The sequence below is a fragment of the Tachyglossus aculeatus genome, chromosome X1 (assembly GCF_015852505.1).
Source record: "Tachyglossus aculeatus isolate mTacAcu1 chromosome X1, mTacAcu1.pri, whole genome shotgun sequence".
NCBI lineage: Eukaryota > Metazoa > Chordata > Mammalia > Monotremata > Tachyglossidae > Tachyglossus > Tachyglossus aculeatus.
In genome coordinates, this window is record NC_052101.1 from 28,553,943 (window position 1) to 28,576,393 (window position 22,451).

Genomic DNA, 22,451 nt, shown 5'->3' on the forward strand with positions numbered 1-22,451 from the left:
TCTTTAGATTACACCTTGTGTTATTTCAACTAGATGACTGGGGAGTGCAGTGTCTGCTTATTAGATTTTTAAAAATCATTTTTACTTGCTTTTTGTTTAAATCAGCCTGCTCCTGAGTTCTAGAGGTCAAAGGGGATTCCCAGACCTCCCGTTGTTCAAATCTGTCCCATTTAATTGACTAGGGATTTTGCAAATCAATATTTTACAAAAGCACGAAGATTCCCCCTTCTAGACTGTGAGTCCGCGGTTGGGAACACAGTTGTAACTCCTTGGTTTCACACTAAAGGATTAAACTTCAATCTGACATAACATCTTTCGCTGTTCCACACGTAGGATTACAAAGTTGCTGCACTTTTCCTGTGACAACTGATCAGGGCATGTATCATTTGACAGAGGTGTGCTGAGGGTAGTTACTTTTGTAAGGGTGACACTCAAGCTAGCTACTTTATTCCCTAAATATAAGAGATAACAGAAAACTGCCATTTGATAGAAAGTGAACAAAATATACGCACCCCAGGTTACCACCAACCCGCAGTAAGACGTATCCCTGACTGGTGATTAGCCTCACATTTGTCCTCCCAAACCTGTCACGTCAGAGTCACACATTAACTTCCTAATCTCCCATTCCTGTTAGATTTTTTGCCCACCCTTCCATTTAATCCTTGATTTCCTTTTCCCGACCTTTTTTTTTTCCTGTATTGACTGCAGGGCTGGCTGGCCAGGGTGGAATTCATCTGTAGGGTTTAGCATAGTTAACAACCCACGGTACAGTCGCATACAGAGAAGCAGCGTGGCTTAGTGGAAGGAGCCCGGGTTTGGGAGTCGGAGGTCGTGGGATCGATTCCCAGCTCTGCCACCTGTCTGCTGTGTGACTTTGGGTAAATCACTTAACTTCTCTGTTCCTCAGTTACCTCATCTGTAAAATGGGGACTAAGGCTGTGAGCCCCACGTGGGACGACCTTGTATCTACCCCAGCGCACAGAAGAGTGCTTGGCACCTAGTAAGTGCTTAAATAATAATAATAATGGCATTTATTAAGCGCTTACTATGTGCAAAGCACTGTTCTAAGCGCTGGGGAGGTAACGAGGTGATCAGGTTGTCCCACGGGGGGCTCACAGTCTTAATCCCCATTTGACAGATGAGGTAACTGAGGCACAGAGAAGTGAAGTGACTTGCCCAAAGTCACACAGCTGACAATTGGCAGAGCCGGGATTTGAACCCATGAACTCTGACTCCAAAGCCCGGGCTCTGTCCACTGAGCCATGCTGATTCTCCTAATACCATCATTATTATTATAATGATGGCATTTATTAAGCACTTACTATGTGCAAAGCACTGTTCTACGCGCTGGGGGGATACAAGGTGATGAGGTTGTCCCACGTGGGGCTCAGTCTACATCCCTGTTTTACAGATGAAGGAACTGAGGCCCAGAGAAGTTAAGTGACTTGCCCAAAGTCACACAGCTGACAAGTGGCGGAGCCGGGATTTGAACCCATGACCTCTGACTCCAAAGCCCAGGCTCTTTCCCACTGAGCCACGCTATTAAGCACTTAGTACAGTGCTCTTCACACAATAAGCGCTCAATAAATACGATTGAATGAATGAATCTTCAAGGAACAATATGACTCCAATGTGGGGAATGCTTGTGTTATACAATTAATGTATTTTAGGAAACGAATCCTAAAAGGTTGCTTGAGGGAATGGGATTATTCCGATCTAGTTACCCGTGAACTGAAGAGACACTAAGACTATCGCGTCAGAATTATATTTATTGTTACTTCGGAACGGTCAGAGAAACCCGCAAGGCTCATTATCGGAAACAGCTTGAAACAAAGACGGTGCACCTTTAGGTACCAGACGTCACGGCGTGAAAAGAACGGGCGGTTAACAAAAGACACACAGACAGACGCACGTGCTTACCATGTGTAGTTACAAATGAAGCCAAAGACGTTTCAAGGTATGCTAACGTTGTGAAAATATCCCAAGCGGAAAAACGCCACTCAAAATTGCAAAAATAAGGGTTTCACATTTCAGGAACGTTTTGATCTGTGCTCAGGCAAAGCAAACCCAAAAATGCCAATGATTTTCACATCAGAATAACCACTGTATACATCCACACATATATAGTGGTAAACAGGTGGCAGGCAAGGACTGCAGAGGACATGGGCATTACTCAAAAGAAGGTCTACAGCTGACCAACTTCAACCGTGCCGCCTAAAGTCATAATTTACTCTAAGCAGAGCGAGAGATTAAGCTCATATAAACGAAGGGATAAAAGGAAAGATTGTTTCTTTCGCCACAGCCTCTTTAGATAATGTCACGAGTGCAAGAGCTTTATACCTGAAAGATCATGTGTTACGGCTGAAGGACATTCATACAAAACTATTTCCTTTTTTTTTCTTTAAAAAGTGCCGCAGACTTGACTTCTGTCATAAAAAAATACAAATTAATGGAAGACCGTCTGTCTCCACCTCTTGTCAATGAGGAAAGGCCAGAGCGACTCTTTGATTCCGACTCGAAACGGCGTCCGCTGAGCGATCCCCAGGGTCTCTAGCTTGGAGCAGTCGAGCTGGGCGTTCCTCGGGCGGAGCGCGCCCACCACGGGGCTGTCGGTAATCTCGAGAGAAAGGAGGAGACATTTTTCACTCACACGGCCCAGAATCCTGATCCCAGGGCTCACGGGCCACCTTCGTAGATACCAGGTGATAGTAATAATAATAATAATAATAATAATAATAATGATGATGGCATTTGTTAAGCGCTTACTATGTGCAGAGCACTAAGCGCTGGGGGGGATACAAGGTGATCAGGTTGTCCCATGGGGGGCTCACAGTCTTAATCCCCTTTTGACAGATGAGGTAACTGAGGCTCAAAAACCTCCAATGGCTACCAATCAATCTGCGCATCAGGCAGAAACTCCTCACCCTGGGCTTCCAGGCTGTCCATCCATCCCCTGGCCCCCTCCTACCTCACCTCCCTTCTGTCCTTCTCCAGCCCAGCCCGCACCCTCCGCTCCTCCGCCGCTAATCTCCTCACCGTCCCTCGTTCTCGGCTGTCCCGCCATCAACCCCCGGCCCACGTCCTCCCCCGGGCCTGGAATGCCCTCCCTCTGCCCACCCGCCAAGCTCGCTCTCTTCCTCCCTTCAAGGCCCTACTGAGAGCTCACCTCCTCCAGGAGGCCTTCCCAGACTGAGCCCCTTCCTTCCTCTCCCCCTCGTCCCCCTCTCCATCCCCCCCATCTTACCTCCTTCCCTTCCCCACAGCACCTGCATATATGTATATATGGTTGTACATATTTATTACTCTATTTATTTATTTATTTATTTTACTTGTACATATCTATCCTATTTATTTTATTTTGTTAGTATGTTTGGTTTTGTTCTCTGTCTCCCCCTTTTAGACCGTGAGCCCACTGTTGGGTAGGGACTGTCTCTATATGTTGCCAATTTGTACTTCCCAAGCGCTTAGTACAGTGCTCTGCACATAGTAAGCGCTCAATAAATACGATTGATGATGATGATGAGGCTCAGAGAAGTGAAATGACTTGCCCATATGCCGTCCCTCAGCTTCAGTGATACACACGACCCTGGCGCCGCCCGTAACATTGCCTGTGGATCCTGCCACCGCTGCAGATGCCTTGTCTACGGCTCCCATGAAATTGGCATTGACACTGTAAACTGGGAGCACCGAGCCCGAGGTGTGGGAGAACCTCTCCGGGAGTGTCCCGCTCCCAGACAGAAGGTGAAGCTTCCACGGACTTGGCCAGAAGTGGGCCGAGTCCTCTACTTTCTCTACATCTGTAGTTAGCCACTTAAAATATCAAAGTCCGTTCTAAGCCCTCCGTGTTTCAAAGTGAGGCCACGGACCACGGCCAACAACACCCGTCTAGTTCAAACGTGTAATCAGGAAATTCCGAAATGATGTGCATCTAGCTTTATTTCTATTTTTGACACCTGTCCACATGTTTTGTTTTGTCTGTCCACCCCTTCGAGACTGGGAGCCCGTTGTTGGGTAGGGACCGTCTCTCTATGTTGCCAACTTGTACATCCCAAGCGCTTAGTACAGTGCTCTGCACACAGTAAGCGCTCAATAAATACGATTGAATGAATGAATGAAATCTTCATCCCATGTAGCATCTCCTTACAAAATAAACCGCATTTTAAGTCTCCTGAAAAGAATGGTACTTTCACCGCTAGCAGCATGACCGTAGGAGAACTAAATCCATTTTTTTTTAATTATAAGATCTCTAGGTTACGTGCATTATACGGAATTCAGGCATTTCTAATCTCATAATAGGGAATTACTGTACTTACTGGTCTCAAGTGACTGCTGGGAAGGTTGAATGCATCTGCAATAGCACATGCCATTTCATATTTGGTCATCTGTTCATTTCCTGACCAATGGTAGGTTCCTTTGATTGAAGGGTCCTAGGAAGAAGGAATTCACAAAATCAAAGAGGAAACTCATTTGCAACGCTACAACAACAAAGTAGATTCTACCCTCAAACGTTACATTCACCTTCCCTTCTTTTGGGATTGCGGCAACCATTTTCCACCGACCTATCCTAAAGGCTAACGTGTCTTTATAACACACGCCATAGCGACTTTGCCATTTGAAGGCAATCAAACGTCTTCAACTCTGGAAATTAAGATTGAGAAACTGAAGGAGTTGTAGACATTTTGCACGAACTCACAAAATAAAGGTCAGTCATCCTTACTGATCTAGTGCGGGGGTGGTCAAGCCCAATGAACTGAAGCAGCGTGGCCTAGCGGAAAGAGTCCACGTCCGGGAGGCAGAGGATCTGGGTTCTAATCCCGACTCTTCCGATTGCCTGCTGTGTAATCTTTGGCAAGTCACTTATACTCCTCTGCACCTCAGTTCCCTCACCTGTAAAACGGGGATTAAATCCTCTTCTCTCCAATTTAGAAGGGGAGCCCCCTGATAATAATAATGATGGCATTTATTAAGCGCTTACTATGTGCAAACCACTGTTCTAAGCGCTGGGAAGGTTACAAGGTGATCAAGTTGTCCCCTGGGGGTTCACAGTCTTACTCCCCATTTTACAGATGAGGGAACTGAGGCCCAGAGAAGTGAAGTGACTTGCCCAAAGTCACACAGCTGACAATGGGCAGAGCTGGGATTTGAACCCATGACCTCTGACTCCAAAGCCCGGGCTCTTTCCGAGCCCCCCTCCGTCCCCCGCATCTTACCTCCTTCCCTTCCCCACAGCACCTGGATATATGTATATATGTTTGTACATATTTATTACTCTATTTATTTATTTTACTTGTACATATCTATTCTATTTATTTTATTTTGTTAGTATGTTTGGTTTTGTTCTCTGTCTCCCCCTTTTAGACTGTGAGCCCACTGTTGGGTAGGGACTGTCTCTATATGTTGCCAATTTGTACTTCCCAAGCGCTTAGTACAGTGCTCTGCACACAGTAAGCGTTCAATAAATACGATTGATGATGATGAGCCACGCCGCTTCTCTAAGCTGTCAGGTCATTGTGGGCAGGGAATGTGTCTGTTCACTGTTATATTGTACAGAGCTTAGTACAGTGCACTAATGATATTAAATGAAAATAATAATTATTGTCATTATTATCGAATTTATTAAGCACTATGTGCCAGGTACTGTACTAGTGTACAGAGCTTAGTACAGTGCATTAATGATATTAAGTGAAAATAATAATTATTATCATTATTATGGAATTTATTCAGCACTATGTGCCAGGTACTGTACTGAGCGATGGGAATACAAGCAAATCGAGTTGGACGGAGTCCCTGTCCCCTGTCGGGCTCAAAGTCTCAATCCCCATCGGACAGATGAGCTAACCGAGGCCCAGAGAAGTGAAGCCCCTCTTTCCTCAGCTTCCCCACCCTTCCCCATCGCCCTGACTTGCTCCCTCTGCTCTACCCCCACTCCCCACCCCACAGCACTCGTGTATCAATGCACATATTTATAACTTTATATATTTATATTAATGCCTGTTTACTTGTTTTGGTGAGTATATATCTCTAATTCTATTTATATTGATGCTATTGATGCCTGTTTACTTGTTTTGATGTCTGCCTCCCCGCTTCTAGACTGTAAGCTCTTTTGTATAATAATAATGATGATGATGGCGCTTATTAAGCGCTTACTATGTGCAAAGCACTCTTCTAAGCGCTGGGGAGGTTACAAGGACTGTGGGACTGTGTTTAACCATAAACTTCTATCTACCCCAACGTTTAGAACAGTGCTTGACACATAGTAAGCACTTAAAATGCCATAAAAAATCCGAAGGGCAACAAAGCTAATATATAAAATGGCTAAGAGTACAGGTTAACACTAACAAACCCACCGCGCCGTAGCGGGTAGCAGAGAGCAGGCGTCCCTTTACAGAACAGGCAGGGGTGAACAAGAGATGACAAGGACAGGGGCTGAGGATGAAGGCAGGCAACACCCCTCTCCCTGCTCTGGGCTCCCGTGGGCCGAGCCACCGCTACCGCTGGAAGGGCTAGAGAAGCAAGAACCCGTAGTAGCAAACAAACAATAAACCAAATATGCACAAGGCAAACGGTGAGTGAAGAACCGCAGTCCGGCCACTCCAGTCTAGTACAAATCGATACGGTGAAGATCGACCCACAGTAAACGTTGGCTTTATTGACCAAAGTCACCTGCTGAACGTCCTCTGCCTGCTCAAGGTCTTTCCCCGAAAACGGCTCCACCTCGGCTACCCTGTTTTTAATTACACAGAGGATTCAGGGAGAGTCATTTTATCAGTATTGGTGAGTAGGCATATGGATTACAGTTCTGTTAACAGACCAAAAGGTTAATTTGGTCTTCGCAGTGACAAGTCTGTCAAGCTAGGTCGTGCATCCTTGGCCGTGTCCCCGTCAAGTCTCTCTGACCTCTTTCAAAATACACTCCACCGCTGTCCCCTCGAAGCAGAGACTCCCCAAACATCCCACCCTTGGGGACCACGGCTGAGGGGACCTGCTCCCGGAAGCCCTAAACTCCTTAGCTAATTCCACCCTCCAACCGCTCTGAATTCGACAAGTTTGGGAAAGCCTGGATTGAGCTGGGAAGTACTTCCCGGGCGCCGGGACCCCTCAGCATCCGACATCAATTTTCGGCATAAACGCTCATCTAGCTCCAAGGAGCCCGTTCTATTGTCATTAATAGTTGAGTAAGAGAAACGGAAAAAATCTGCAGTGCCACATGCAGACTAAAAAGCTGAATAAGGAAAAGAAAATTAGGGAATGGGTTTAAATAAGTATCCATCGCTCCTTCCCAAGGATTCTCACCAACATTCTCTTCTCCGCCAGCTGACGGCAAACGCTAGCCACATCCTTGACGTTCGTAGGAAACCTCTGCTGCCAGTGGTCCATGTTGGCCGATTTGTTACTGAACTGTACTTTATCGAACATAATGGTCACGGCGCTCTCTTCGAGCTTTTCGACTTCTCCGTACAGAACAGGAATCCTCAGCACTGCAGCACCTACAAGGAGAAAACAAACAAAAAAAACCCCACCAACCTGAAAATCAAGATTTGAGGTTGCACTGTTCAACAAAGCTCCGAGAGGAAAGACTTCTCTACTAATAGAATGAAATATACTTGGGCGCTGTTTTCCTTAAAGCAGGAGGATGAAGATTAACTGCAACGCTGCTGCTAAAGGTTACACACACCACTTGGAAGTTAGTCCAATCAATCAATCAATCGTATTTATTGAGCGCTTACTGTGTGCAGAGCACTGTACTAAGCGCTTGGGAAGTACAAGTTGGCAACATATAGAGACGGTCCCTACCCAACGGTGGGCTCACAGTTTAAAAGTCCAGAAACTACCAGCACTTACTATGTCTAGCAACCCCACTGAGGTGCAAGGGGGTGGCAACCGGCCCGGGGGCTTTGTTTCGCAGGTTTTTTGGATAGTGCCCTCCGCAATGTGGGCCAAGGCCACAGCTCCTCGTGTAATAGCAATAATAATAATAATAGTATTTATTAAGCGCTTACTATCAATCAATCAATCGTATTTATTGAGCGCTTACTATGTGCAGAGCACTGTACTAAGCGTCTGGGAAGTACAAATTGGCATCAAATTGGCTTACTATATGCCAAGCACTGTTCTAAGCATTCATTCATTCATTTAATCGTATTTTTGAGCTTGGGAAGTCCAAGTCGGCAACATATAGAGACGGTCCCTACCCAATAACGGGCTCACAGTCTAGAAGGGGGAGACAGACAACAAAACCAAACACGTAGACGGGGGGAGATACAAGGTAATCAGGTTGTCCCACGTGGGGCTCACAGTCTTAATCCTCATTTTCCAGGTGAGGTAACTAAGACACAGGGAAGTTGAGCGACTCGCCCAAAGTCACACAGCTGACAAGTGGCGGAGCCGGGATTCGAACTCATGACCTCTGACTCCCAAGCCCGGGGGTCTTTCCGGGTACACTGCGCCTATGGGAGTTCGGTCACTCTCACCAGGCTGCGGTCCAGAGTCCACAAGGGGGAAAACTAAAGAGTCGCAACAGAGCGGAGGAGGCTCTGCACTCTTTCCTGGCCCGGTGGCGACACTGCGGCCTGAGAAATTCTGGCCTGATCCGGGCGTGAACCTGCTCCGGCACCTGAGGCTTCAACGGCATCCTCGGTCTGGGCGGCTCATCTTCGCTGGTTCAAGGCAAGAGGGGGTGTCTCAGTGGCAAGAACAGCCTCTGGCCTAGTTCTGCAGCCTGGAGGGGACTGGAGAAGTGGCTGCTGAGCATGGCAGGGGAGAGAAGTTCATTCAATCAGCACTCACTTTGAGCAAAGCACTGTTCCAGGTGCTTGGGAGAGTAGGACAGAAAAGTTTCCTGGAGCCAGGAAACCCTTGTCCTTCCATTGTTCTTCCCCTATATACTTAATATAATACCATGCACCCAGGAGATGTTCAATAAGCACCATTATTACTAGTACAAAAGAGTTTCAAGTGCCTTCTTACCTTCTGCTTTGCACAGAGTAAGCGCTTAATAAATACCATTATTATTATTATTATCATTCTCCCACTCTCCTCAAAGCCCTACTCTCAAGTGGCCAATGCTCAAAAATTAACAATTAGTACTTCTCTACGAGCCAACTGAATCAATGGAATTTGAGCACTTACTATGTGCACAACAGACTGTGCTCCTCTGGACAGGGAGCTCGTTGTGAGCAGGAAATGTCACTCTTTATTGTAGTATTGGACTTTCCCAACAGGGCTTAGCACATATTAAGTGCTTAATAAATGACTGAATGAATTTCAGTCGTAATTATTGAGTGCTTGCTGTGTGCAGAGCACTGTACTAAGCGCTTGTGAGTGCACAGCACTACATTACATTCTTGTGCTTACAAGTTGACTTACAAGTTACAAGTTGGGCTTACAAGTTGAGTTGACAGGCATGGTTCCTGTCCACAGTGAGTTTTCGGTCTAGAGGGGGAGACTGTAATTTATAATATATAATTTAAAGGTTTGTACAGAATTGAAGACACTTGTTAGAGATTAAAACAGAGCCCAAAGTTTCTAGCCCTTATATTATTTACTGCAAACCTTAGTTTACTGATCTGCTGAACAACAAAACATGTCTCTTCAATTCGGCCTATTCATAGAGCCCTGGGGGAACTGAAATATACACTTCAGTTTAAACACAGTTAAGTTTAGATAAGTACATCTAGATTAACCAGCTTGGTCGGGGGAAAAGGAAGTAGGCGTAAGTCTCTAGACTGTAAGCTCGTTGTGGGCAGGGAATGTGCCTATTTAGTATTATATGATACTCTCCCAAGCACTTAGCACTGTGCTTTGCACACAGTAAGCACTCAAATACAATTGAATAAATGAATAGTTTGTAAAACAGAAGAATAATTCCACTTACAATCCAACCTAAACAATGGATGACTTTACACTGGCCAACCAAATTACCACAATTTCAGTCTACAAATTTAAGACGGCCAGAAATGTGGACATGAAGGTTTAATACAGATGGAAAGTAGGATTATTGATATTATTAATATTGCTCTCGGGGCAGTTGTGAAAATAGGATGATTAACAATTGCCCTGTAGCTGACCCTGCTTTCCTGCCCTTTAGGTTGAGTCCCACCAAGTGTGGAACCAAAACCCACAGTTCTGGGCTTCACTGAGGACACTGTGGGGCAAAGAGAAAGGAGAGTGAACTGGAGCCAACTTGTACTTCCCAAGCGCTTAGTACGGTGCTGTGCACACAGTAAGTGCTCAATAAATACGACTGAATGAACGAATGGAGCTGAAGCAGTTGCATTGCTGTACTTCCCCTCCCATCCCCCAGAAAGGGGAGAACAATTTTGCTGGTGTGCAGGAGAAGGGAGTCACACAAACACAATGGCTGACTTGTCCCAGGTCTTGCTCATTCATTCGATCATATTTATGGAGCGCTTACTGTGTGCGGGGCACTGTCCTAAGCGCTTGGAAAGTACAATTTGGCAACAGATAGTGCCAATCCCTACCCAACAGCGGGCTCACAGTCTAGAAGGGGAGAGACAGACAACAAAACAAGTAGACAGTCATCAAAGACAAGCAGACAGGGACCGTGACCAATCCAATATGCCCGCATCCACCCCAGCGCCAAGTACAGGAATGGCCCAAGTTCCCTTCCCCAAGGGGCTGCGCTGGGGGGAAACGTAAGACGCATCACAGAACCGAGATTCATTCAATCGTATTTTTTGAGCGCTTACTGTATGCAGAACACTTGACGAAGTGCTTGGTAATAAACAGTCACATTCCCTGTCCGCGATGAGTTTACAGTCTTGAGGTGGGGGAAACGGGCATCAATACAAATAAAATTACAGATACGTACGTGGGGCTGGGAGAGGGGAAAAGCGAAGGGAGTGGGAGATGAGGAAAAGTGGGGTTTAGTCTGGGAACGCCTCTTGGAGGAGATGTGCTTTCAGTAAGGCTTTGAAGGGGGAGAGAGTCATTGTCAGATTTGAGGAGGGAGGGAGTTCCAAGCCAGAGGCAAAATGTGGGTGACAGGACAGGCAAGACGAGAATATTAGCAGTATAGGAGCAAAGTGAGCGGGCTGGGTTGAAAAAAGGAGACAAGTGAGGTGAGGTCGGAGGGGGCAAGGTGGTGAAGTACTTTAACGCCAATGGTGAGCAGTTTTTGTTTGATACAGAGATGGATGGGCAACCAGTGGAGTATTTTGAGGAACAGGGTGATAAGTCCTGAACGTTTGTGTAGAAAAAGGATCCGAGGAGGGAGATAAATGTCTGGAACAAGTGGCGAGGGAGAGAGGCATGGGTGTCAACAAGGGTGGAGAAATAGCTTTGCCGGGCCGACGAGGGGGCAGAGTTAAGGCACGCAAGAATAAATCTTCAAGTGGACAAAAATCGACCGGATCTTTAGATTTTCGTCAGCAGTGTTCTGTGACTTGAGCACAAGAGCGAAGGAGGCGGTCTGTGCAGATGATCCAGGACTGTGGGTTGGTGGTATGAATCGACAGAGATATGGGGGAGCAAGTGAGTTGAGTAGAGACGGTGGTGTTGAGAACGTCTATTTAGTCATCAAGGGAGGGCAGTTTGGGTATGGCGGCTAAGTGGGGCATGATGAGCTGAGAAAATTGGATGGGGCCCAGAGATTAGAGTTCTCTGTTGGGGGATAGTACAGATTTACGGGGAGGAGGTGTGTAAGAGAAGAGGCAGGTGGGGAAGTTCAGAAACTTTCTTCCTATAGGGAGACTGCTCCAGTGGCTTGTGCGGCAGGAAGAACATCTGCTGACAGCTTGAGAGGAGGGAATAATAATGGTATTTGTTAAGTGCTTACTATGTGCAAAGCACTGTTCTAAGCGCTGGGGAGGTTACAAGGTGATCAGGTTGTCCCACGGGGGGTTCATAGTTTTCAATCCCCATTTTTCAGATAAGGTAACAGGCACAGAGAAGTTAAGTGACTTGCTCAAAGTCACACAGCTGACAGTTGGTGGAGCCGGGATTTGAACCCGTGACCTCTGACTCCAAAGCCCGGGCTCTTTCCACTGAGCCACGCTGCTTCTCCCAATGGTATTTATTCAATTCTTATTATGGGCAGAGCCCCGTTTTAACATGCTTGGAAGAGTGCAATTCAACAGAATTAGCAGACATGGTCCCTGCCCATGAGTTTGCAATCTGAACAAAGTGAACTAAGTGCATGTCCTTTTCCAAATGCAGATTGTATTCTTCAGAAGTTTGGAACGAGTGGATTTTGGTGACCAGGAGCCACCAGAAGGAAGTTCAACCAGTCAGTGGCACGGCTCTATCCATCTCCCTAGTCTAGGCTTTGATAGCTGCCTCATCTTCTAAGTTCTGGCCCTGGCTGGCCCACAGCGTGCAAAGACGATGCCGGGCTAAAATACGGTTTCTGAAAAAAAGACCTCAAATCTCTCCTGGGTGACTTGTGATTGAAATACAACAGGCAATGCACTTAACTTTCAGGCAGTCAAGAGAATCAATGCTTATTTATTGGGCGCTTACTCTGTGCAGAGCACTGTACTAAATGCTTGGGAGAGTATGATACAGAGTTGGTAGACACATTCCTTGCACATGATAAATAATAACTGTTAAAAGGGCTCTTCTGGGACGGGGTGGGATACCTCTCCCTTTCCTGAGGTCTGGACCCGACAACGTTGGGGTTTGGTGGGAGTGGAGGGATTCCCACCCCAGATCTGGGATTGTCATTTTAGACTGTGAGCCCGTTGTTGGGTAGGGACTGTCTCTGTTGCTGAAATGAACTTTCCAAGTGCTTAGTACAGTGCTCTGTCCACAGTAAGTGCTTAATAAATACGACTGAACGAATGAATGGTGGGTACCTATGCAGCCAAGGCTGAAAAGATCAAAATGCTTCTCTACCTTCAGTAACATTCTTTAGAAAAAATGCATGTTAAATGTTTAACGTGGCCTAATTTACGGAGAATTGTTTAGGGCTGTGGAAAGGAGTGGGTAAAATCTGTTCATTCTAAAAGTAAGTTTTTCCGTAACTATATAGGAAGAAGTTTCATATAGCTACGCTCATTAAGCCACCCAAAACAGCTCACCCTTCAAGAGAGAGCGCTTCCTCATTTCCGTAAGACTAAAAGTTATTTCTTACCTACATTATTCTCCAGAACCGCTTTTTCTCCTTCTAGTTTGGTTTTACCATAGAGATTTAAGGGATTCGGTGCATCCTCCTCTCTATAGGGAGGATTTGTTCCATCAAATACATAATCAGAACTAATGTAGATCAAAAATGCTCCAATTCCAGCTATGAAAAAGAAAAGATAAGACACAGTTACATCAATTTCCCAGAAGAGAATAGTCTAGTCATGTATTATGAAGAATGGCATTTTAATGTAAGGCAAGTGGACTAAGCCAATGTTAAACAGAAAAATCTTAGCGAATAAGGTAACTTCATAAAAATTTAAAGTGTTTTTCATTACCTGCCTCTTTTGCCAAGTTTCCTGAAGCTGCGACATTGAGTTGGGAAGCAGCATCTGGTTGATTTTCCACAACATCAGGCCTTCTTTCTGCAGCACAGTGCACGACGACATGAGGCTGGAAATGGAAGCATTTTTTTTTTTCTATTAAAGATGAAATTTAGAGCAGAGTATCTGTCTTCCCTATATTAAATGCAAGTTCCTGTAAGACTGTAAGCTCCTTAGGGGTACTAATCATATCTATCAATTCTACTGTACCATACTCTCCCAAGTGCTTTGTACAGTGCGCTCCACAGAGTAAATACCCAATAGATACTAATGATAGATTTATTAAATACACAAATAGCAGGCAAACGTACTAGTTAGGGGCTGCTTAAGTGTGCAACACTGCAAAACTTTAGTTCGGGAGCTTTTACAAATCTGTTCTTCTCTTGTTATTTTACAATCCTCCCTATATGACAGCATTATTTCTTATTCTCTAACACACAGGCCACAGAGTTCACATGAGACCTTCACTTATTTGCTTACGCCTCCTCCTTAATTTCCAGTCACCTCACGATATTGCACATACATAATCATGCCATCAATAGTAGTAATAATGATGGTATTTATTAAGTGTTTACTATGTGCAAAGCACTAGTGTTGAGTGAGCACCCCTTTGGTGCAGAGCACTGTGCGAGGCACTTGGGAAGGAAGGAATAAAGAAGCGACAGTTCCTGCTCATACTCTAACAGGGGAGACAAACAAACAAAAATATTTACAGGTGTAGTCAAAATAAATAAATTTACACCTGAACTGGAGAAGCAGCATGACCTAATAGATAAAGCAGGGGCCTGGGAGACGGAACGAAGACCCGATCTCAAATCCCGGCTCTGTCACTTACCTGCTCTGTGACCTCATGCAAGTCACTTAACTTCTTTGGACCTCAGTTCCCTCAACGGCAAACGGGGATTCGATATCCGTTATCCTTCCTACTTCAACTGTGAGGCCCGTGTGGGACCTGATTATCTTGTATCTACCTCAGCACTTAGTACAGTGCTTGGCACATAGTAAGTGCTCAACAAATAAATGAACCCATATTAAGTATATAAGCATAAAGTACACACGCTGGCATATAAATCCGTAGTACTAGACTCTCCTGAAGGTTTATATGGTTTAGGATGATGGAAGATTAACTGGGAGGCAAGGATGAGAATCCAGAAAGGGAGAGCTGGTTTGGGGATTGGTATGGAGGTCATAGCAGGGGGTGGAGACTGAATGGGACAAAGAGGGATGTGGATGAGGTCAAAGATTAGAGGTTACGGGTGGAAAGTGGTGAGTCTGCGGTGGTGAGTCAGAGTTGCTGAGATTAGAGATGATTATACCAAGTGTGGGTCCATGCTGATGATTGGCTGTGGTGATGTGTAGGACATCAGGAAAAAAGGAAGGATGTATGTCAACGCAATCATCAACATGGAGGATGAGGTCCCCAGATGTCAGAATAGGATAATGGAGAGAGCAGGAAGGAGAGAAATACATCAAAATCATAAAGAAAAGCAGAGGGTGAACCCAGAAGGGTGACATAACTGTAGAGAGGCAGAAATGGATAATCAGAGAGAAGAAAAGACGGATGGGGCGGGTGGTGAGGGAAAGTGACATGGTGGGGGACTAGGCCCAACTCCTCCTCATTCCTCAGTGAGATGGGGAGAATGGGAGAAAATGGAGGGTCCCACCTCAGGAGAGCAGCAGGGAAAAGCGGCACATGAGTGCCAAGTCTCTGGGATGGCCAAAAGAAACAAGTGAGCCACAGACAGGCCAAGAATGAAGGGGAGCTTGTCCGTGATGGAGTAGTGTGTCACTGAACTGCGGGATGAGGATACGAGGGAAAGAGAACTAAGGAGGTGAAGGACAAAAGTGAGTGCTTGGCTCTGAGATGGAAGGGTAGTTTGGCAGAGGATAGCAGGATGGGGGGAGGCGGTGGGGGGAGTGAAGAAACTATCAGTGCTGTGGAGTTCAGCTGCTGCTCTCTTTTCAACATTTTAAATATTGTGAGGGCTACAGTCTTTGAATTCTCAGCTTTCCAAAAGATTCTCTTCAAATGCTCTTTCCCCCTACATCCAATGACTGCCCAAAGGCACAGTCTTGGGAAGCATATCTGTCACTTCTAGTCAGTCTTCCTCTTTCTCCCCATATCACCTAGAGCAATGGTAGTTTCCTTCTTACTCCTTAATATCTTGTCAAGTCACCTTTGCAGACCCCTCTTTCATCCTCACTTTTCCACTGTTGTGCCCCTCAAATAATTTCAATAAAGACTCAAGTTCAGACTCCCTTTTGTGAAGCTCATCCACTCAAGACGGTTTCACCTCCACGTGGTTGGCTCCCCCGTCCACTCAAAGTCATGATCTTTCTCCATTTTTGTGTTTCCTCTTGTGTTGTAGGTCTTGTCTCCTCAAACTCGTTATAAACTGAACTGATTTCTTCTAAACCTTAGTTGGCTTAGAAATAAATCATGAGTCCCCCACACCTCTACTTTTATATTACCGGTTCTCCTAAACAGAATGCACTATTTTCCTTGTTCTACCTGTTCCACCCAATGAGACAATTAACTTCTTTACCAGAAATCCTTGTTGGGTTATCTTTGTGATGGCCATTTAATGAGTGTTTGGACAACACCTACTACAGTCTGGACAAGGACGAACCTATTGCAGATGCTTACTGTAATGTTAATTTTTACAAAGACAAAACACCTTACCCGAAAATCCTGTATGATGTCATGTACCGCAGTATTATCCAACAGATTAACTTGTTCAAACTTGGGTCGAGCTCTACGTAACCCGCAGCCAACTGCATGCCAATTATTTTGTTCAAATTCTTTGTACACAGCTCTTCCGAGAAGCCCAGTGGCCCCAGTAATCAAAGCACGTCTACCAGGGATGTTAACATCCTCCTAAAAATAAAAGGGGGAAAAAAGTCATTCATCAGCATACTGCTGTCAAGTTTTCCCCTATTGACACTGATTGATATCCAGAGAAGATGATAATTTGACGTCTCTCCTGTGCTTCAGAAAAGTAAATGCCAATATTTTTCATAATTTTGAGAGTGTCCAGAGCTATCTGGTTTAAGTCCAATATGAATGCCATACAGTGATTTCGTCCGGCCTCTCACAAGATAGGATTTTTTGCTTTCATAATAATAATAATAATAATAATAGTAATAATAATGGCTTTTATTAAGCACTTACTATGTGCAAAGTACTGTTCTAAGCACTGGGGAGGTTACAAGGTGAACAGGTTGTCCCATGGGGGGCTCACAGTCTTAATCCCCATTTTACAGATGAGGGAACTGAGGCACAGAGAAGTGAAGTGACTTGCCCAAAGTCACACAAATGACAATTGGCGGGGCCGGGATTTGAACCCATGACCTCTGACTCCAAAGCCCGTGCCCCTTCCACTAAGCCATGCTGCTTCTCTGGACCCATATTATTATAGCTGATTCTTGTATTTCTGGACCCATATCCTTACAGCTTTCCCAAGAGAGGGGAGTGTGAAGAGAGGGAAAATCAGTTCTTTTCAACTCACATAGAGGTTACTATTACATAAGCACTGAAGTTCAAAAAAGAATTCATGCATGACAATTATCAACCTAATTTAAAAATAAATATTTTTAATTCTCAATTACTGTGCTTAGAGGAGAAACACATAATGACGGTAACAGAAGAGGGAAAACAACAGGGATACAGATCACTACTAATAATCACTTGTTTTTTTTGCCAGTTTAATCATTTTTCCTTGACCTTTTATTTTTAAAAATTAAAAATTTTCCCAAAACACTTGTAGAGAAACTAATCAATGCTTTTTTAGTATGCCTTAATTAGCATACGTGAATCTTCCCTACTGTCACAGAATTTTTTCCATGATGGAAAAGCCTGGGAATCAAGAACTTGGAGACTCAGAAGGGATTATTTGGGCCTGATAAAAGTTCTGATCTTTCCTCCTCATGTGGCAGACCAATGATTTCAAGACAGAGTCCAAGCTCATAAGGTGGGGGGGAGAAAATATCTGTCTCTCCACTACAAATATTTGTCTCTTCCCAGGCCAAATGTCAGTAGTTTTTGTTCCAATCTACACCATTTTCTTTCAACTGCAGAAAGTTGGAAGAAGACTAGGTATCTATAAAATCCACAGGATCCATTGATAAACTAAATGTGTTCTCTATAAAAAAGAAAATCTATCGATTCAGCACAACGTTTTGGGCACTGTTTTAAGCGCTTGGCAGACGACAATAATCGGTAGACATGATTTCTGTAAACAAGAGCTTGCAATCTCATCATACCCTTTTTCTCTTTGTTGATACCAATGAAAATGATATATGACAACCTCCAAGATGAGTCTCAGAGTTTAAGATGACAGCAATTCCTATATAAGCAGAAAAAACATGGCTCAGTTTCAGATTTGGCTATGTTTAAGCTCTGCAACTAGAGTTGTAGAAAGTGGTGTGTGAAATACATATTTCTCTCTAAGTTTATTCTTTGGGATTGGGCAAAGCAGTGCAGAAACCATTTTAAAATGAACAAAGTTTAGTAGTTAAAGAAAAATTTTACTCACACACACAGAAACAGAGGATGGAAATACTGTTAAGAAGAGGAACTAGGATAATAGTTTGAGAGGTTGAGAGAGAAGTTTTATGAGTTTCGGATAGGGAGGGATAGAGAGGGAGTAATAATAATAATGATGGCAATTGTCAAGCCCTTACTATGTGCACAGTACTGTTCTAAGCGCTGGGGAGGATACAATGCCATTAGTACAGTGCTCTGCACATAGTAAGCACTCAATAAATACGATTGATGATGATTATTATTACAAGGTGATCAGGTTGTCCCACGGGGGGCTCACAGTCTTAATCCCCATTTTACAGATGAGGGAACTGAGGCACAGAGAGTGAAGTGACTTGCCCAAAGTCACACAGCTGACAAGCGGCAGAGCAGGAATTTGAACCCATGACCTCTGACACCCAAGCCCGTGCTCCTTCCACTGAGCCACGCTGCTTCTCAGTATCTCTGCTGGGTGTGAATTCCAAGACCATGGGATAAATCTGGGAGAACAAAAAGCTCTACTCAGTTCAGTATACTATGTCACGAAATTCCCGCATCAGAAGAGGTGAGGAAGGATGAACTCGGGGCTCCGGTCTGGATCCCCTTCAATTCTCCATCTACACCCACTCCCTTGGAGAACTCATTCACTCACACGGCTTCAACTACCCTCTCTATGAGGATGATACCCAAATCTACATCTCCCTCCCTCTCCGCAGTCTCACATTTCCTCCTGCCTTCAAGACATCTCTATTTGGATGCCCCACCACCACCTCCAACTTGGCATGTCTAAAACAAAATTCCTTATTTTTCAATCTCATTTCTTGAGCGCTTAACTGTGTGCAGAGCACTTCCCACCCAAACCCTGTCCTCCCGACATTCCCATCACTGTAGATCCTTCCTTCCTGTCTCACCAGCCCATAACCTTGGCATTACCCTTGACTCGTCCCTCTCATTCAACCCACATAATCAATCCACCACTAAATCCTGTCAGTTCCACATCCACAGCATCCGTCCTTTCCAAGCACTTATTCATTCAGTCAATCGTATTTAGAGCGCTTACTGTGTGCAGAGCACCGTGCTAAGCGCTTGGGAAGTACAAGTCGGCAACATATAGAGACGGTCCCTTCCCAACAACGGGCTCACGGTCTAGAAGGGGGAGGCAGACAACAAAACAAAACAAGTAGACAGGTGTCAAAACCGTCAGAATAAATAAAATTATAGCTATATGCACATCATTAATTTGTTTTGTTCTCTGTCTCCCCCTTCTAGACTGTGAGCCCACTGTTGGGTAGGGACCGTCTCTATATGTTGCCAACTTGGACTTCCCAAGCGCTTAGTACAGTGCTCTGCACACAGTAAGCGCTCAATAAATATGATTGATTGATTAATAAGAGTTGTAAATATGTACAAGTAAAATAAACAGTAATAAATATGTGCAAATATTTACAAAAGTGCTGTGGTGAGGGGAAGGGAGTAGGGCAGAAGGTGGAGAAGGGGGCAATGGGGAGGGGAGGAGGAGAGGAAGAAGGGGGAAAAACGGGGCTCAGTCTGGGAACAGTGACTTATCCAAAACCGCCTTGATTACTGTATCAGTCTCCTTGCTGACCTCCCTGCCTCTCTGGGAACAGACACTTATCCAAAACCGCCTCGATTACTGTATCAGTCTCCTTGCTGACCTCCCTGCCTCTCTGGGAACAGTGACTTATTCAAAACCACCTTGATTACTGTATCAGTCTCCTTGCTGACCTCCCTGCCTCTCTGGGAACAGTGATTTATCCAAAACCGCCTTGATTACTGTATCAGTCTCCTTGCTGATCGCCCTGCCTCCTGTCTCTCCGCCACTCCGGCCCATACTTCACTCTGCTGCCCAGGTCATTTTTCTACAAAAACGTTCAGGCCATGTTTCCCCACTCCTCAAGACCCTCCAGTGGTTGCCCATCCATCTCCCCAAACAGAAATTCCTTACCACTGGGTTTCAAGCAATCACCTTGCTCCCTCCTACCTCACCTTGCTGCTCTCCTACTACAACCCAGCCCGCACAGTTTGCTCCTCTAACCTTCTCACCGTACCTCTACCTTGTCTATCTCACTACAGACCTCTCGCCCACATCCTGCCTCTTCCCTGGAATACCCTCTTCTTCATACCTGAAAGACAATTACTCTCCCCACCTTAGTCAGGGCCCATCACCTCTAAGAGGCCTTCCCTGATTAAGTCCTTTCTTCCTCCTTGACTTGCTCCCTTTTGTCATCCCCCCCCTCCTAGCCCCCAGCCCTTAGGTACACATCTATAATTTTATTTATACAAATGTCCCCCTCTAGACTCTAAGTTCTTTGTCAACAGGGAATGTGTCTTATACTGTACTCTCCCAAGTGTTTAGTAGTGTTTACACACTGTAAGTGCTCAATAAATATGATTGGCAGACTGACTATATTCTCCCAAGTGTTGAGTACATTGCTCCACTAAACATATACTTCTGATTAGTTATAATCATGGACAAATACTGCATCATAATGCACCATAATGGATTTCTATAGCACTTTTCTAAAAACCAACAGAGTTCAAACTGCCCATTCTTTAAAGGCTTTTAAATGTATTCTTATAAGGCTAAGGTGTCAACATCCTGATCCAATTTTTTTTTTCAATGGTAAAGAGCTTACTATGTGCCAGGCACTGTCCTAAGCACTGGGGAAGATACAAGCTAATCAGTTTGGACACAGTCCGCGTCCTGGGACTCACAGTCTTAATCCCCATTTTACAGATGAGGTAACAGACAGAGAAGCGAAGTGACTCGCCCAAGGTGACACAGCCGATCAGTGATGGAGCTGGGACTAGAACCCGGGTCCTTTTGATTCCCAGGCCCATCCTCTAGTCCATGTCCTGGAATTCACAGTTTCAATCCCCGTTTTGCAGATGGGTTAACTAAGGCACCCAAACCAACTCCATAATGGATTGCTTTGTGCACGGCACATGCTCTTCGTTCTGGACGATAACTGATCATACTCTATTTATTTTACTTGTACATATCTATTATTTATTTTATTTTGTTAGTATATTTGGTTTTGTTCTCCGCCTCCCCCTTCTAGACTGTGAGCCCACTGTTGGGTAGGGACTGTCTCTATATGTTGCCAACTTGTACTTCCCAAGCGCTTAGTACATCTGCACCCAGTAAGTGCTCAATAAATACGATTGATTGATTGATCACACAGCAGTGTGATGGCTGTTGTCACGGTGTTGCATCTAACAGCCTCACATTCTCTAGACTGTAAGCTCATTGTGGGCAGGGAATGTGTCTTTTTATTGTTATATCGCATTCTCCCGAGCGCTTAATACAGGGCTTTGCACACAGTAGGTGTTCAATAAATACGATTGAACGAATGGACACTGAAGAGTAGAGCTTACCATTAACTAGTATGACTTGGGGATGGCAAGCGCTTAATACAGGGCTTTGCACACAGTAAGTGCTCAATAAATACGATTGATTGAATGAATGGACACTGAAGAGTAGAGCTTACCATTAACTAGTATGACTTGGGGATGCATTTTTCAAGACGGACACTTTTTCGTCCCCCTTCACTCGGTGGTAGCTCAACTTCCCAAGGCACTGCTGCTTCTTTAGTAGCCTGCTGAGCAGTATCTTAGGTGATCCACTGTATAGGACTTGAATTTAGGGTAGGGCAGGTTACTGAACTGTGCTGAGCCAGGCCCATTCCCTAGCAATACCCCTCCAAAACTAGCAAGACACGTTGCTAAAAGGTTGGCTGGGGTAACGGTACAGTCTGTAATCATCTCTCACCATTTATTCTCAAGTGAAGTACAATAATCGCACATATAAGCTGTTTGGGTCCCTGCTGAAAACCCAGTACTTGTAGTACATGTAGTTGGGAATTCATTGGAAATCCCGGTACTTGTAGTTGGGAATTGGGAAGTGTACTAATAATAATAATGATGGTATTTGTTGAGCGCTTACTATGTGCCGAGCACAAGTGCTGACAGAACTTCTCCTCTCCTTAGTGGTTTGGGAGAACTCCTATCCCCCAGAGCACACCTTTTTGAAGCTAAGCCAGTAGAGATGATAATAATAATAATAATAATAATAATAATGGCATTTGTTAAGTGCTTACAACGTGCAAAGCACGGTTCTAAGCGCTGGGGAGGTTACAAGGTGATCAGATTCTCCCAAGGGGGGCTCACAGTCTTAATCCCCACTTTACAGATGAGGTAACTGAGGCACAGAGAAGTTAAGTGACTTCCCCAAAGTCACACAGCTGACAGTGGGCGGAGTCGGGGTTTGAACCCATGAACTCTGACTCCAGAGCCCGTGCTCTTTCCATTGAGCCACTCTGCTTCTCATTCGATCGTATTTATTGAGCGCCTACTGTGTGCAGAGCACTGTACTAAGCGCTTCGGAAGTACAAGTTGGCAACAGATAGAGACGGTCCCTACCCAACAGATGCAGGTCTTTA

At 44.9% G+C, this 22,451-nt stretch overlaps 1 protein-coding gene across 4 annotated transcripts in view; it reads right to left on the reverse strand.

The window, feature by feature from the left end:
* Positions 1-1,749: 1,749 nt before the first annotated feature.
* MAT2B (methionine adenosyltransferase 2B) overlaps positions 1,750-22,451 on the reverse strand; it is a 41,463-nt gene continuing 20,761 nt past the window's right edge. For 2 of the 4 annotated variants that reach the window (XM_038740011.1, XM_038740010.1), the window contains exons 2-7: positions 16,150-16,344; positions 13,422-13,536; positions 13,094-13,246; positions 7,294-7,487; positions 4,314-4,427; positions 1,750-2,617 (exon numbers count right to left, since the gene is read on the reverse strand). In XM_038740011.1, the coding sequence (XP_038595939.1) occupies positions 2,447-2,617; positions 4,314-4,427; positions 7,294-7,487; positions 13,094-13,246; positions 13,422-13,536; positions 16,150-16,344 (942 nt within the window). In that variant the 3' untranslated portion in view covers positions 1,750-2,446. Of the gene's footprint in view, positions 2,618-4,313; positions 4,428-7,293; positions 7,488-13,093; positions 13,247-13,421; positions 13,537-16,149; positions 16,345-21,387; positions 21,417-21,500; positions 21,625-22,451 lie in introns of those variants that run through there. The other 2 variants (XM_038740012.1, XM_038740013.1) reach the window with 2 other exon arrangements.